The 13,970-nt window shown below is 34.2% G+C and overlaps 1 protein-coding gene across 15 annotated transcripts in view; it reads left to right on the forward strand.

Moving 5' to 3' along the window:
- AKAP9 (A-kinase anchoring protein 9) overlaps positions 1–13,970 on the forward strand; it is a 149,664-nt gene that overhangs the window by 21,480 nt on the left and 114,214 nt on the right. For 10 of the 15 annotated variants that reach the window (XM_022585485.3, XM_022585503.3, XM_022585513.3 and 7 more), the window contains exons 2-3: positions 638–892; positions 8,684–8,728. In XM_022585485.3, the coding sequence (XP_022441193.3) occupies positions 638–892; positions 8,684–8,728 (300 nt within the window). Of the gene's footprint in view, positions 1–637; positions 893–8,683; positions 8,729–13,970 lie in introns of those variants that run through there. The other 5 variants (XM_022585565.3, XM_089917610.1, XM_089917612.1 and 2 more) reach the window with 4 other exon arrangements.

Raw genomic sequence — 13,970 nt, forward strand, 5'->3', positions numbered from 1 at the left:
TAAAATAAATTTAAATAAGAAAAGTACACTAGTTAAAACATATTAAGTAACTGGTAAGTTTAGGTGACACTAGGATATGGCAAAAATCCTGATGATGGTATGCAAATGATTAAGGGCTAGGAGGCTCTACTGTTTGATACTGAAAATATTTATAATTTTTCCCATTATAAACAAGTCTGCAATGATCATTTGTATAGCTAAAGCTTTTTGCATGAAATAATTACATTTACTAATATACGTAAGTGGAAGTTGCAGAAATTCCACAAAGCAAATGCATTTAGAGCTCCTATGTTTTCATATAATCTCATATCCAGAGATTATACTCTCACTGAACAGTGAATGAGAATGCCTGTTTTTTATTCTCCCCGACTCTGGGGTAGAATAGACATGATATTTTCTTTAGACATAATATTTTTGGTTCTTCTCAACATTTGAACAGCAGTCATTCAGAAATACCTAGTTTCTTTGCAATTAGTAGTCATTTTTGTGTTAAACACAGTAACCATGGTCCATTATTTTGCCATCATTTTAGTGATGGGTTGATCTTTTAAAGAAAGTGACTCCAAATCTACTTTTTTCTTAGTGCTGATAAAGAAAAATTATCTTTGACAATAACGATGATTTTTTTTTTCTGTAGCTTGCCCAGTTTCGACAAAGGAAAGCTCAGTCTGATGGGCAGAATCCTAAGAAGCAGAAAAAAAAGAGGAAAACTTCAAGTAGTAAACATGACATGTCAGCATACCATGCTGTGAATATTGAGCAATCACAGAGTGATGAGATGTGCACAAATAGTTCTCAGAAATTAGGATCAGCTGTGACTCCTGAATCCACAATAATGAGAACTCTACACAGTGGAGAAATAGTTAAACATGACCAGGTCTTCTCTGTTGAAGTAAGTATTCCTCCAGAATTTTAAATACTAGCATTCTAAGTGTAAAGTTGTTGTAATGACAACACTCATTAGCACCCTATGCGATTTTTGTGAGCTTGATTTAACAAACACTTACTGAGCAGCTGTATTACACCAAAGATTGAGCACCAAGGATACAAAGATAAATATGACAGTCTCTATCCTTGAAAGTCACTCTAGTGGGGAAGGTGGATGTAAGTAAGATAGGCTGTGTACCTTGATTAGAGCCATGCTAGCAACAATGCACATGGTGCCCTAAAGTACCATGATTTGGGGGAATGCCCAAATCAGTCTTGTGTTATTTGGGAAAGTTTCCAGGAAGAGAACCAAGTCTTGAGGTGTAAGTTAGAGTTAGCTAGAGGCAAAGAAGTAGGGCAGACAACCTCCATGCTAAAGAATCAGCATTCTCAAAGACATGAAACAGTGTGATGTGATTTGGAAACCTTAAGTAGTTTAGTTTTAAATGGATCTCAAAGTGATCAGGATAGGATGGTGGTAATGGTGAACAGAGGGAGGCTGTACCTGGCCCATAGAAAGTTTTCCACAATAATGGCTAATTTTCTTCCTCCCGTTAATGATGGAAATTTCAAGAATAAGGAGATGAGGGAGAAGTTAAGAGTGGATTGGGTGGTGGGTGGGATGGTGGAGCTACCAAGACCAGGAGTAGAGAACAATGGGATGCTTAGGAGGAAGAGTGTTATACAAGGCAAAAAATTATCATTTGGATTGTGCCCTGGCATATTTAGGTGGAAATAGGATTTAGATATATAGGGATTTGAGCTTTAGTCAAGAGTCAGAAATGCCATAGAGATTTGCTATTCATCATAAAAGTGGATCTGAGTTTTTCCTTCTTAGAGTTTTTTGAACATTTTGGATACATAGATTAATGTTTTTCATCAACTTTGGGAAGTTTTCAGCCATCATATCTTTGAATATTCTTTCTGACCCTTTCCTCTCCTTCTGAGTCTCCCTTATTCATATGTTAAATTAGTATGTTTGTTGCACAGGTCTTTGATGATCTGTTCATTTTTTTTAAATTCTTTTTTCTTTTTCTCAGACTGGATAATTTCAGTTGAACTATATTGAAGTTTGCTCTGATTCTTCTTCCTCCTCAGATCTCCTGTTAAGCCTCTCTAGTGAATTTTACATTTCTGTTACTTTACTTTTAACTCCAGAATTTCTCTTTGGTTCTTTTATAAATTCTTTCTTTTTTTATATTCCCTATTTGGCGAGGCATTGTTCTTATAATTTTCTTTAGTTTTTTAGACATTATTTCCTTCATTTATTTGACTTTTTAAAAAATAGCTAATTTAAAATCTTTGTCTGTTAAGTCCAATATCTATGTTTCCTCAGGGACAGTTTCTACTGACTACTGTTTTTCTTGTGTATGGGCCATACTTTCCTTTTTCTTTGTGTATTTGTAATTTTAAAAATATTTATTTATTTATTTTTGGCTGCATTGGTCTTCTTTGCTGCAAGTGAGCTTTCTCTAGTTGCAAAGAACAGGGGCTACTCTTCATTGTGGTGTGCAGGCTTCTCATTGCGGTGGCTTCTTTTGTTGCATAGCACATGCTCTAGGCACGCGGGCTTCAGTAGTTGTGGCACGTGGGCTCTAGAGTGCAGGCTCAGTAGTTGTGGCACACGGGCTTAGTTGCTCCACGGCATTTGGGATCTTCCCGGACCAGGGCTTGAACCCGTGTCCCCTGCATTGGCAGGTGGATTCTTAACCACTGTGCCACCAGGGAAGCCCTGTATTTGTAATTTTTTGTTGAAATCTAGATCTTTTGTATAATACAATATAGTAACCATGGTGCTTGATTTGATTTGAAGATGTTTTTATTTTCATTTTCTGCCTAACAAATCAATACTTGGGCTTTCACTGGAATTTTAGCATTTCAAGTGCAGAGTGTCTTGTTCACCATTTTATCCTCAGTAGCACAGTTCTTAGTACACAATATGCATTTAATCAATAGCCATTTAAAAGAATAAATAAGTGAGCGAACCATAAGGACTTGCATCATGAAAGTGGGTTTTTTTTGGCTTTTTTTTTGGCCGCGCTGGGTCTTCATTGCTGCACACAGGCTTTCTCTAGTTGTGGCGAGTGGAGGCTACTCTTTGTTGCAGTGCACAGGCTTCTCATTGCGGTGGCTTCTCTTGTTGCTGAGCACAGGCTCTAGGTGCACGGGCTTCAGTAGTTGCAGCATGCAGGCTCAGTAGTTGCAGCATGCAGGCTCAGTAGTTGTGGCACGTGCGCCCCAGAGTGTGCAGACTTCAGTAGTTGCAGCGTGTGGGCTCAGTAGGTGCGGCACACAGGCTCTAGAGCACACTGGCTTCAGTAGTTGCGGTGCGCAAGCTCAGTAGTTGTGGCACATTGGCTCAGTTGCCCGTGGCATGTGGTATCTTCCCAGACCAGAGATCGAACCGATGTCCCCTGCATTGGCAGGTGGATTCTTAACCACTGGACCACCTGGGAAGTCCCATGAAAGTGTTTTAGATTTAAAAGAGGGCCACATAAGTTAGGAACCACTGCTACAGGATTTCAGAATAGGAGTAAGCTTATTTCTGTTCCTGGCATCATAACTACATCAGAGAGGAGGTTGACTTGGAACTTGATCTTGAGTGCTGAATAAAATTCCCGTAAGTATAGATGAGAAAGGAGACGGTGATGCTTCCTGTTTGGTTTTTTTTCGGTTTTTGCTTTTTTTGTTTGTTTGGTTGGGTTTTTTTTGTTTTTTGTTTCTGTTAATTTTTGGGGGCTCATTGTACAGGTACTTTATTATCTTTCTCCATTTTGGAGGAATACTTCTCAGACTTCCATGTATATACAGATCACATGTGGGATCTTTTTTAAAATGTAGATTCTGATTCAGCAGGTCTGGGTGGGGCCCATGAATCAGCTTTTTAAAAAATTTTTAATGTTTTTAAATTGAAATATAGTTGATTTACAATGTTGTGTTAGTTTCTGGTGTACAGCAAAGTGATTCAATTATAAGTATATATACATATACTTATGTATATATATGCATCCATATATATGTATATGTACTTATTTAGATTCTTTTCCATTATTACAAGGGTTTATTACAAGATATAGAATATAGTTCCATGTGCTATACAGTAGGATCTTGTTGTTTATCTATTTTATATATAGTAGATTGTATCTGCTAATCCCAAAGTTCTAATTTATCACTCCCTGCCTTTCCTCTTTGGTAACCATAAGTTTGTTTTCTACGTCTGTGAGTTTGTTTCTGTTTTGTAAATAAGTTCATTTGTGTCATTTTTTTTATATCATATGATGTTTGTCTTTCTCTGTTTGACTTATTTCACTTACTATGATAATCTCTGAGTCCATGCATGTTGCTGCAAATGGCATTATTTCTTTTTTTTATGGCTGAGCAATATTCCATTATATATATATATATATATATATATATATATCTATCTCACATCTTCTTCATCCATTCATCTGTCGATGGACACTTAGGTTGTTTCTGTGTCTTAGCTATTGTAAATAGTACTGCTGTGAACATTGGGGTGCACGTATCTTTTCCAATTAGAGTTTTCTCCAGATACATGCCCAGGAGTGGAATTGCTGGATCATATGGTAATCATATGAGTATTATGTTGGCTGTGAGTTTGTGATAAATAACTTTTATTATGTTGAGATATGTTCCCTCTATACCAACTTTAGTAAGAGTTTTTATCATGAATGGATATCTCGCAAAAATAAACTCAAAATGGATTAAAGACCTAAACATAAGACCGAATAGTATAAAACTCTTAGAGGAAAACATAGGCAGAACACTCTTTGGCATAAATTGCAGCAATATCTTTTTCGATCCGTCTCCTAGAGTAATGGAAATAAAAAGAAAAAAAAACACCTAATTAAACCCAAAAGCTTTTGCACAGCAAAGGAAACCGTCAACAAAATGAAAAGACAACGCACAGAATAGGAGAAAATATTTGCAAGTGATGTGACCGACAATGGATTAATCTCCAAAACTTACAAACAGCTCATATGGCTTAATATCAGAAAAACAAACAACCCAATCAAAAAATGGGCAGGAGACCTATATAGGCATTTCACCAAAGAAGATATACAGATGGCCAAGAGGCACGTGAAAAGATGCTCAACATCGCTAATTATTAGAGAAATGCACATCAAAACTACAATGAGATACCACCTCACACCAGTCAGAATGGCCATCATTACAAAGTCTACAAACAGTAAATGCTGGAGAGGGTGTGGAGAAAAGGGAACCCTCCTATACTGGTGGGAATATAAATTGGTATAGCCACTATGAAGAACAGTATGGAGGTTCCTTAAAAAACTAAAAATAGAGCTAACATATGATCCAGTAATCCCACTCCTGAGCATATATCTGGAGAAAACCATGGTTCAAAAGGATACATGCACCCCAGTGTTCATTGCAGTGCTGTTTACAATAGCTAAGACATGGAAACAGTGTAAATATCCATTGACAGCTGAATGGATAAAGAAGATGTGGTACATATATATACAATGGAATATTACTCAGCCACTAAGAAGAATGATGGATGGACCTAGAGTCTTTCATACAGAGTGAAGTAAGTCAGACAGAGAAAGACAAATATCATATGATATTGTTTATATGTGGAATCTAAAAAAATGATACAAATGAACTTATTTACAAAACAGAAACAGACTCACAGACTTAGAGAATGAATTTATGGTTACCAGGGGGAAGGGTGGGGGGAGGGATAGATTGGGAGTTTGAGATTAACATGTACACACTGCTGTATTTAAAATATATAACCCTATTAGAATTTTTTAATGTTTCTTTATGTGTATACACAGGATAATTTTATAGATGTAAACATTATGTTTAATTGTATTCAATAACATGAACACAAAAGTGGAATGATAATAAAATAAGATAACCAACAAGGACCTACTGTATAGTACAGCAAATTCTGCTTAGTAGTCTGTAATAACCTAAATGGGAAAAGAACTTGAAAAAGAATAGATACATGTGTATGTATAACTGAATCACTTTGCTGTACACCTGAAACTAACACAACATTGTTAATCAACTATATTCCAATATAAAATAAAAATTTTTTTAATTCTTAAAAAAGAATGGATGTTGAATTTTATCAAATGCTTTTTCTGCAGCTATTGAGATGATCACGTGGTTTTTGTCTTTTCTTCTGTTGATGTGTATCACATTGATTGATTTGCATATGTTGAACCATCCTTGTGAACCTCAGATGAATCCAGCATAATCATGGTGTATGATCCTTTTCTTTGTTTGTTTGTTTTGCGGTACACGGGCCTCTCACTGTTGTGACCTCTCCTGTTGCGGAGCACAGGCTCCGGACGCACAGGTTCAGCAACCATTGCTCACGGGCCCAGCCGCTCCACAGCATGTGGGATCTTCCCGGACCGGGGCACAAACCCGTGTCCCCTGCATCAGCAGGCCGACTCTCAACCACTGCGCCACCAGGAAAGCCCATATGATCCTTTTTAATGTGTTGGTGGATTTGGTTTGCTAATATTTTGTGGAGGATTTTCACATCTATATTCATCAAAAATATTGTATGGTAATTTTCTTTTTTTGTGGTATCTTTGTCTGGTTTGGGTATCAAGGTGATAGTGGCTTCATACAATGACTTTGGGAGTTTTCCCTCCCCTTTAATCTTTTGGAAGAATTTGAGCAGGATTGATATAAGTTCTTCTTTGTATGTTTAGTAATCTCCCAGTGAAGCCATCCAGTTCTGGACTTTTGTTTGAAGGGAGTTTTTTAAAATTACAGATTCTGTTTCACTTCTAGTGATCAGTCTGTTCAAATCCTCTATTTCTTCTTGATTCAGTTTTGGTGGGCTGTATGTTTCTAGAAACTGGTCCATTTCTTCTAGGTTGTCCAACTTGTTGGCACATAATTGTTAATAGTATTCTCTTATGGATTTTTGTATTTCTGTGGTATTGGTTGTTATTTCTCCTCTTTCATTTCTTATTTTATTTTGGTCCTCTTTTCTTCTTGGTGATCCCTGCCAGAGGTTTGTTGATTTTTTCCTTTCAAAACACCAGCTCTTGGTTTTTATTTGATTTGGTGATTTTTATTTGGTGATTATTTCTATGTTTTATTTTGTTTTATTTTGTTTTATTTGGGGGGGTGTATGCAGGCCTCTCACTGTTGTAGCCTCTCCCATTGCGGAGCACAGGTTCCACATGCGCAGGCTCAGCAGCCATGGCCCACGGGCCCAGCCGCTCCACAGCGTGTGGGATCTTCCTGGACCGGGGCACGAACCCGTATCCCCTGCATCGGCAGGTGGACTCTCAACCACTGCACCACCAGGGAAGTCCTCTATTGTTTTTTAAATTTCTGTTTTATTTATTTCCTCTCTGATCTTTATTATTTCCTTCCTTCTGCTGACTTTAGGTTTTGCTTTTTCTTCTTCTAATTCTTTTAGGTGGTAGGTTAGGTTGTTGATTTGAAAAATTTCTTGTTTTTTGAGCAAGTCCTGTGTCACTGTGAACTTCCCTCTTAGGACTGCTTTTGCTGCATTTCATAGCTTTTGTATGGTTGTGTTTTCATTGTCATTTGTCTCAAGGTATTTTTTTAATTTCATTGTTGAGCCATTAGTTTTTTAGTAGCATATTGTTTAGTTTCCCTGTAATCATTTTTTCTCATTTTTCTCTCTGCAGTTGATTTCTACTTTCATGCTGTTGTGATCAAAAAAGATGCTTGAAATAATTTCTATTCTTTTAAATTTGTTTAGGCTTGTCATGTGTCCTAGTATGTGGTCTATCCCAGAGAATATTCCATGTGCGCTTGAAAAGAATGTAGTCTGTTTTGGGGGGATGTCATGTCCTGAAAATATCAGTTAAGTCTAACTGTTCTATTGTGTCATTTACGATCTCTGTTGCTTTATTGATTTTCTGTCTGGAAGATCTGTCCATTGATGTCAGAGGGGTGTTAACGTCTCCTATTATTATTATATTTCCATCAGTTTCTCCCTTTATGTCCATTAGTATTTGTTTTATGTAGTTGCTTCTATATTGGGTTCATATATGGTTCATATTTGTTGAGTGAAAAAATGAAATATCTGGGTCTCTTTTCTCACTTGTAAAATTAGATTCTTAGATTTGATGAGAGCATGTGAACAGTGAAAGCAGTGAAAATTTAGGTTTCCTCTTTGACTCTTCCTAGTACTTCTAAGCTGAGGGAAGTTTAGAAAAGCCACTCACTTCATACCCAAATCCCAGGGATGTAAGGATGAAGCAAGAATGTCTTTGAAAGTTTTTTGTAAGCTGCAACAGTGTTAATAACAAGAGAGGTTGGTAATTTTCTTCAAGTTGTTGCTACTTTTCTAGCACCAAAATTTGATGATTCTTCATTTTAAAGAAATTGAACTTTTTGGAGTAACAGTTTAAGATTTTATTTTATTTAAAAGAGATGTAAGAATTAGAGGGATGATATCTTTTTTGGTGCTTTTGTCTTACAAATGATTTGTAGTGTATAAAAGACCCTGTGTGAAAGTACTTCTTGATACTTTTATATTTAGAAAACTGCCTAGTGATAAATTTTAGATGTGTTATTTAGCCATTGTGATTCATAATCAGAGTGGAATTTTAAAAGAATTTTAATAATTTTTTGCCTGTTTTTTAGTAATATTTTTTGAGTTTTCTATCATAAGTTACCAATAATAATGGGCTAATAAAGTACAATATTTGGAGAGGGGACGCAGTAGAAGGGCTTTAATATAATCAGTTTTTACTTTCTGTTTTAGCCGGAAAGTGAAATTTCAACCACAGCAGATGATTATAGTTCAGAGGTAAGGATAAGTAACACTGTGATTGACATTTCATATGTTTTTGAAATTACTGTTGATTATTAGTACTCTGTTACTTGCAACTCACATGCTTTATGTTTTTATAAATATAATAAGAATATAGCACAGTATGATGTAATGTAAATGACCTAGAAAACCTGAAGTTTATATTTTTCTGACATATCTTTTTTTCAGATTATTAACTAAAGTCTTAAATCTGTTTGAATAAGTTGGTCCTTAATTAGATTGAGGCCTTGTTTTAGTTTCTAGGAAAGTGTTTGAAATTGGGTTTCTAGGATACATGATATAAGGTATCCATATTTAACACAGTAAACATTTCATATTATAGGGTATTTTATTTTGTGTAATGCTTTTTACAACTGCTTGAATTCTAGTTAATTACATAAATTCATTTATTGAAATTAATGTTGCAGTAGTGATTTTTAATTTAGGTGATAAAAGCTAACGTGGGCATTGGACACTTTAGGAAATACCTTCTTTTTGTGTTAATAAAAGTGTATGTCATTTTATCTTTTTCTTATTCTTTTAGATATGATTGTCATTTTTTTTGGTCCAGTATTTGAGGACATGGAAAACTTTACTTTGAATGGTTCAACAATTCAGTGTATTCTATAAGTTTTGATTTATTGTAGGTGTCTATTAGGAAAGAAAAAAAAGCTTCATGTACTTAAATGAACTTATTACTGTTTTGGATTGCTAATGGGAGTGAAAACTTTTACACTTCAAAAGTTTAATGTGTTTAAAAGCTGGGAATATACTTATTAGTGATCTGGTCAGGGAAATAATTAACCAAGGTTAAATAAATAAATTAGTTCCCAGTTTAGGCTACATAAATTTGCCTTTATGGGAAGTATCTCAGTTTAAAATTACAGCTTGCAATTCAGAGAATCTGCACTTGTGACTTTAAATTTGGGGCTTAGATATGAAAACATTGCTTTTCTCTTCCATAATACCTTAATTCTTAGAGCTTGTCTTTTTTGATTGAAGTTTACGATGGTTTGGCACTTGAACTACTGGTGACTTTTGGGCAGCCCAGGATTCCACAAATGCATTTTTTTTCTTTATACCAAAGTGAATTTTTTTTATAATCCAGGTGGCTACAGATCAGACCATCTAATACATGCCTGTGAAATTTGGTTAAAATTTATATTTTAAATTTTTATTGTGATACCTAGTAAATATGATGTGTTTCAAAATGAGGTACACATAATTTTAAATATAAGTCCTACAGATAAAAGTTAAAGCATGTGGTCCAGGTCTTCCCTGGTGGTTCAGTGGTTAAGAAGCTGTCCTGACAATGCACACGGGTTCAAGCCCATGTCTGGGAAGATCCCACATGTCATGGAGCAACTAAGCCCATGCGCCACAACTACTGAGCCTGTGCTCTAGAGCCCGCGAGCCACAACTACTGAGCCCGCGTGCCACAACTACTGAAGCCCACGTGCCTAGAGCCCATACTGTGCCACAAAGAGAAGCCACCGCAATGAGAAGCCCACGTGCTGCAACTAGAGGAAGCCTGTGCGCAGCAGTGAAGACCCAATGCAGCCAAAAATAAATAAACAAATAAATTTATTTTTTTAAAAAAGTAATACGAATTAAAAAACAAAGCATGTTGTCCATGATTTAACAATAAGAAATATATTTTACACATATATGTGTAGGTAATTTTATATATTTACATGTGTATTACATATATGTGTATAGTTGTATACATGAATAATTGTGCACATGAGTAATATATACATATTCATACATACATATTTTTTTAAACCAAACTTTCAGGAAAAGATACTTTACTATGTGACCAGTCCTCTGATACTTTCTCTTTCTAACACTGGTCACAAAAATTCAATTGATTAGCTGATTTATAAGTTGAAAAAATTAGTGATTTTGAAGGTTACGTTGAAAGATAGTTATGAAATAATCTTTGACAGATTTGACCAGATTTGAATCATAATCCTTCTAATATTATCCATTTTGGGCCTAGATTCATAATGGATTATACTTTGAGAAATTTACATAATTTACTCTGTGTATAGAAAATAGTATAAAATTGATAGTCTGTGAAATATTTGATGTCTCATGAAGATTGCTAAAATGGGTACTGCTTCAATCCATGATACTCTGGACTAGTTTTGGGTCTTTAGCTACTTGATTTAATGACATTGGACTGGTTTGACTGAGCTAGAATTTCAGGGGACTTTTAAGCCATATTCACATTCTTAGGAGGCAGAAAAATCTTCAGTAGGTCAGATTTATAAACCAAAGAATACACAACATGCTACGTCAACTATATTTCAATAAAAATAAAAAAATAAACAAGGAGTAAATCTCACACTGTAATACTCTTCATATTAGAACTCTTAAGGGACCTCTAAAATGAAATTCCTTTCTAGGCAACACATATAACTTCACTACAAATAACAGATTTATGAAGTATAACAGTCTTGGCTGCTCTGGTTTGCAATTGAATATTCTTAAAATTTCAAAATTACATGGTTTTAATCATAAGACACATAATTATCTTGTATTTTGTCTAAATATCACTGTCATTTTTCTGGTACATAGGGAAATAAGGTGATGTAAAAGAGAAGGGGCTTTGGAGCCAGAAAGTCCTATTTTCAAATTTCAGCTTATTCACCTCTGAGCAGGATGAATTTGGACACATCACTTAAACTCTGAAATACAGTTTCCTTACCTGTAAAATAGGGGAAATAATATCTATATCACAGGGTAGTTTTGAGGGTTATTTGGTAATTTTAGTATGATGTTTGATATATAAAAAACAATCAGCAAAGCTTGTGGTTTTTTTTACTGTGCTTCACTAGATGTATGCTTTTCTTCACACTAAGTTTATATGAAACAAATGAGTGATGAGAATTCTTTCAACAATTTATTCTCAGAAGGATTTCAGATTCTGATTCTATGTTTAATTAGCAATTAGTTTAGAAATTTTATTTTGATAGATACGGTATGTGCTTAATGTTCTTGACTTCTGTGGCTAGTATACCCCTTGGATTAAAAAATGGATTCAGGTCTAGAAAGGATTAGTCAGATAATTTTATCCTGTGATCTCCCGAAAATCTGTTCTGTATAAAAATATATCCAATTATGTATACTAGAGAAATCAGACTAAATAAAAAATACCCTTCTTACGAGTTAATTTAAATTATACATAATCTTTTCAGTTCTTGGTGAAGGGACATTTCATATCTAAAATACCATATTTACATAAAATATTTTTATCGATACCATTAGAGCAGGGTTATTTGGGGAAAGTTGGAAATGCTACAGGCAACATACAGAGATAAGACAAGTAAATAAATATGCTTTGCTATGTATAGAAAGATGAAATGATGACAGGGCATACAGTCTTTTTATGGACTTCAACTGATTATTCAGAACTTCTTAACCAAGTCACTTAACAGGACTCACGACATTTATGAAGTGACTGGCTGGAGTTGGAGACATAGCCTATAGCCAGCCATTAAGTAACGTAAACTTAGCTTTTCAACTTTGACTTGGGTTTCTTTCTTTCTTCTTTTTAACTTCACCTTATTTTCATTTTCTCCCTCCCTGTCTCAGCTTATATATTGAAGGTGTACAACATGGTGCTTGATACTTAACTTTGACTTTGAATGAATGATCTTAACTTCATTAGTTTCTTGGCTCTAATTCCAGGAGTCAGCTAGGCACACTGAACTCCTGTAATTTTTATGAACTTTATGAACTATTAGATTCTTCTTATTTTTTATTAAAACATCCATTATTAATATTTTTGTACATACTGCCAAATTAAATGTAATAAGGATAAGGTGTTAATCATAAATAGTGAGTTGTTCTTCTGTGTTTTTGAACTGATGTCCACTGAAAGGAAAAGTTTTTGTGTGAAGAACATTTTATGATTTTTAAAATAAGAGTCATCTTTCCTCTGATTCTTTCTGAATAGCAGTATTTTTAGGAGATGATACTTACTCTACAGAACATTTTAAAATTTAGAATGTACCTTATTTGTACTTTCCCAAATCTTCAAGTTGTCTACACAGATTGAGTAAATTATGAATTCAAAAAGACTATATTAGTATAGCCTAAAGGTTAAATGACTTTGAAAAATGCCACAGTAAAGAACGATATTAAGTAAAGTTAAGGTTTCATCAGTTGGAGGAGTCTGTTCATCTAATCTTCATGTTTCAAGCTATTAATGTGCCTTCATATTATGATTTATCAAGTATTGTGTTAAAACGCTAGTGTAAGAAGATGAGATAAATGCTCTACCTGTTAGGTATCAGTGAAGTAATTATCTAGATTAAAAAATATAATCATTTATTGCTAACTATTAATGATCCTAATCTGTTGTTTCTTTTCTAACTTTGAAATATAGTTTAGTTCTGGTGTATAATCTTATTACCTATTTACATGATATTAAATTTTTAAGAACTGTTAATATTGACAAGATTTTAATATTTATTATAATAACAATTAAGTTTTGAAAAACAGTCATGTAGTATTTTAAGAAGCCAATACATATGACTTGCTGAAGTGTGAAATGTGCTCAACTTAGAGAACAGTTAAGCTGAATGTTGGCTATTTAATGTGTTAGATTCAATTATTATAAATAGATAACTAATTTATGTAAGTGATATCATCACTACTTAAAGGAATATCCTTTGCTTAATATGATATTTGAAAATATTCATAAAATCCATTTCATTATACTGTTACCCTAAAGGAGAAGTTTAGTAGATGTTTATCAAAGTGCTTCATTTCAAAATCAAGAAAAGCTAATTGGAAAAAAAAAAAAAAAAGCTAATTGAAATTTAGAATTTAATTTGAAAGTTATTGCAAGTGACTTTATTAATAATCTTAATAGAGTTAGTATTGCTGTGTTTTAATAGTTTTCACGAATTCTAATAATGTGTTGCCATAAAGGTGAAATTTTTTTTTAACTTTAAGCTTTGGTTTTTGAAATTATCCTTGGGGGAAAAAAAAGGAATCAAACTCTGGAAAGAACTCTTAATTAGGATCTTCACTTTTTAAAGTGGTGTGATCCATATCAACCTAATCCTAATTCTAAGTTATTCTATTCTGTGTATTTCAACAGTAAAAACTTCATTATCTTGGATTCTGTTAACAGAATTGTGAGAAATTAAACATAAATAGGAATGAAATTCACTTGTTTGCTGTTAGGGGGAAGGAAGGTATTATTGAGTAGATTAATTGATCT

The sequence above is a fragment of the Delphinapterus leucas genome, chromosome 9 (genome assembly GCF_059928025.1).
Source record: "Delphinapterus leucas isolate spDelLeu-1000000601 "Yukka" chromosome 9, BTC_Dleu_Yukka2, whole genome shotgun sequence".
Lineage (NCBI taxonomy): Eukaryota > Metazoa > Chordata > Mammalia > Artiodactyla > Monodontidae > Delphinapterus > Delphinapterus leucas.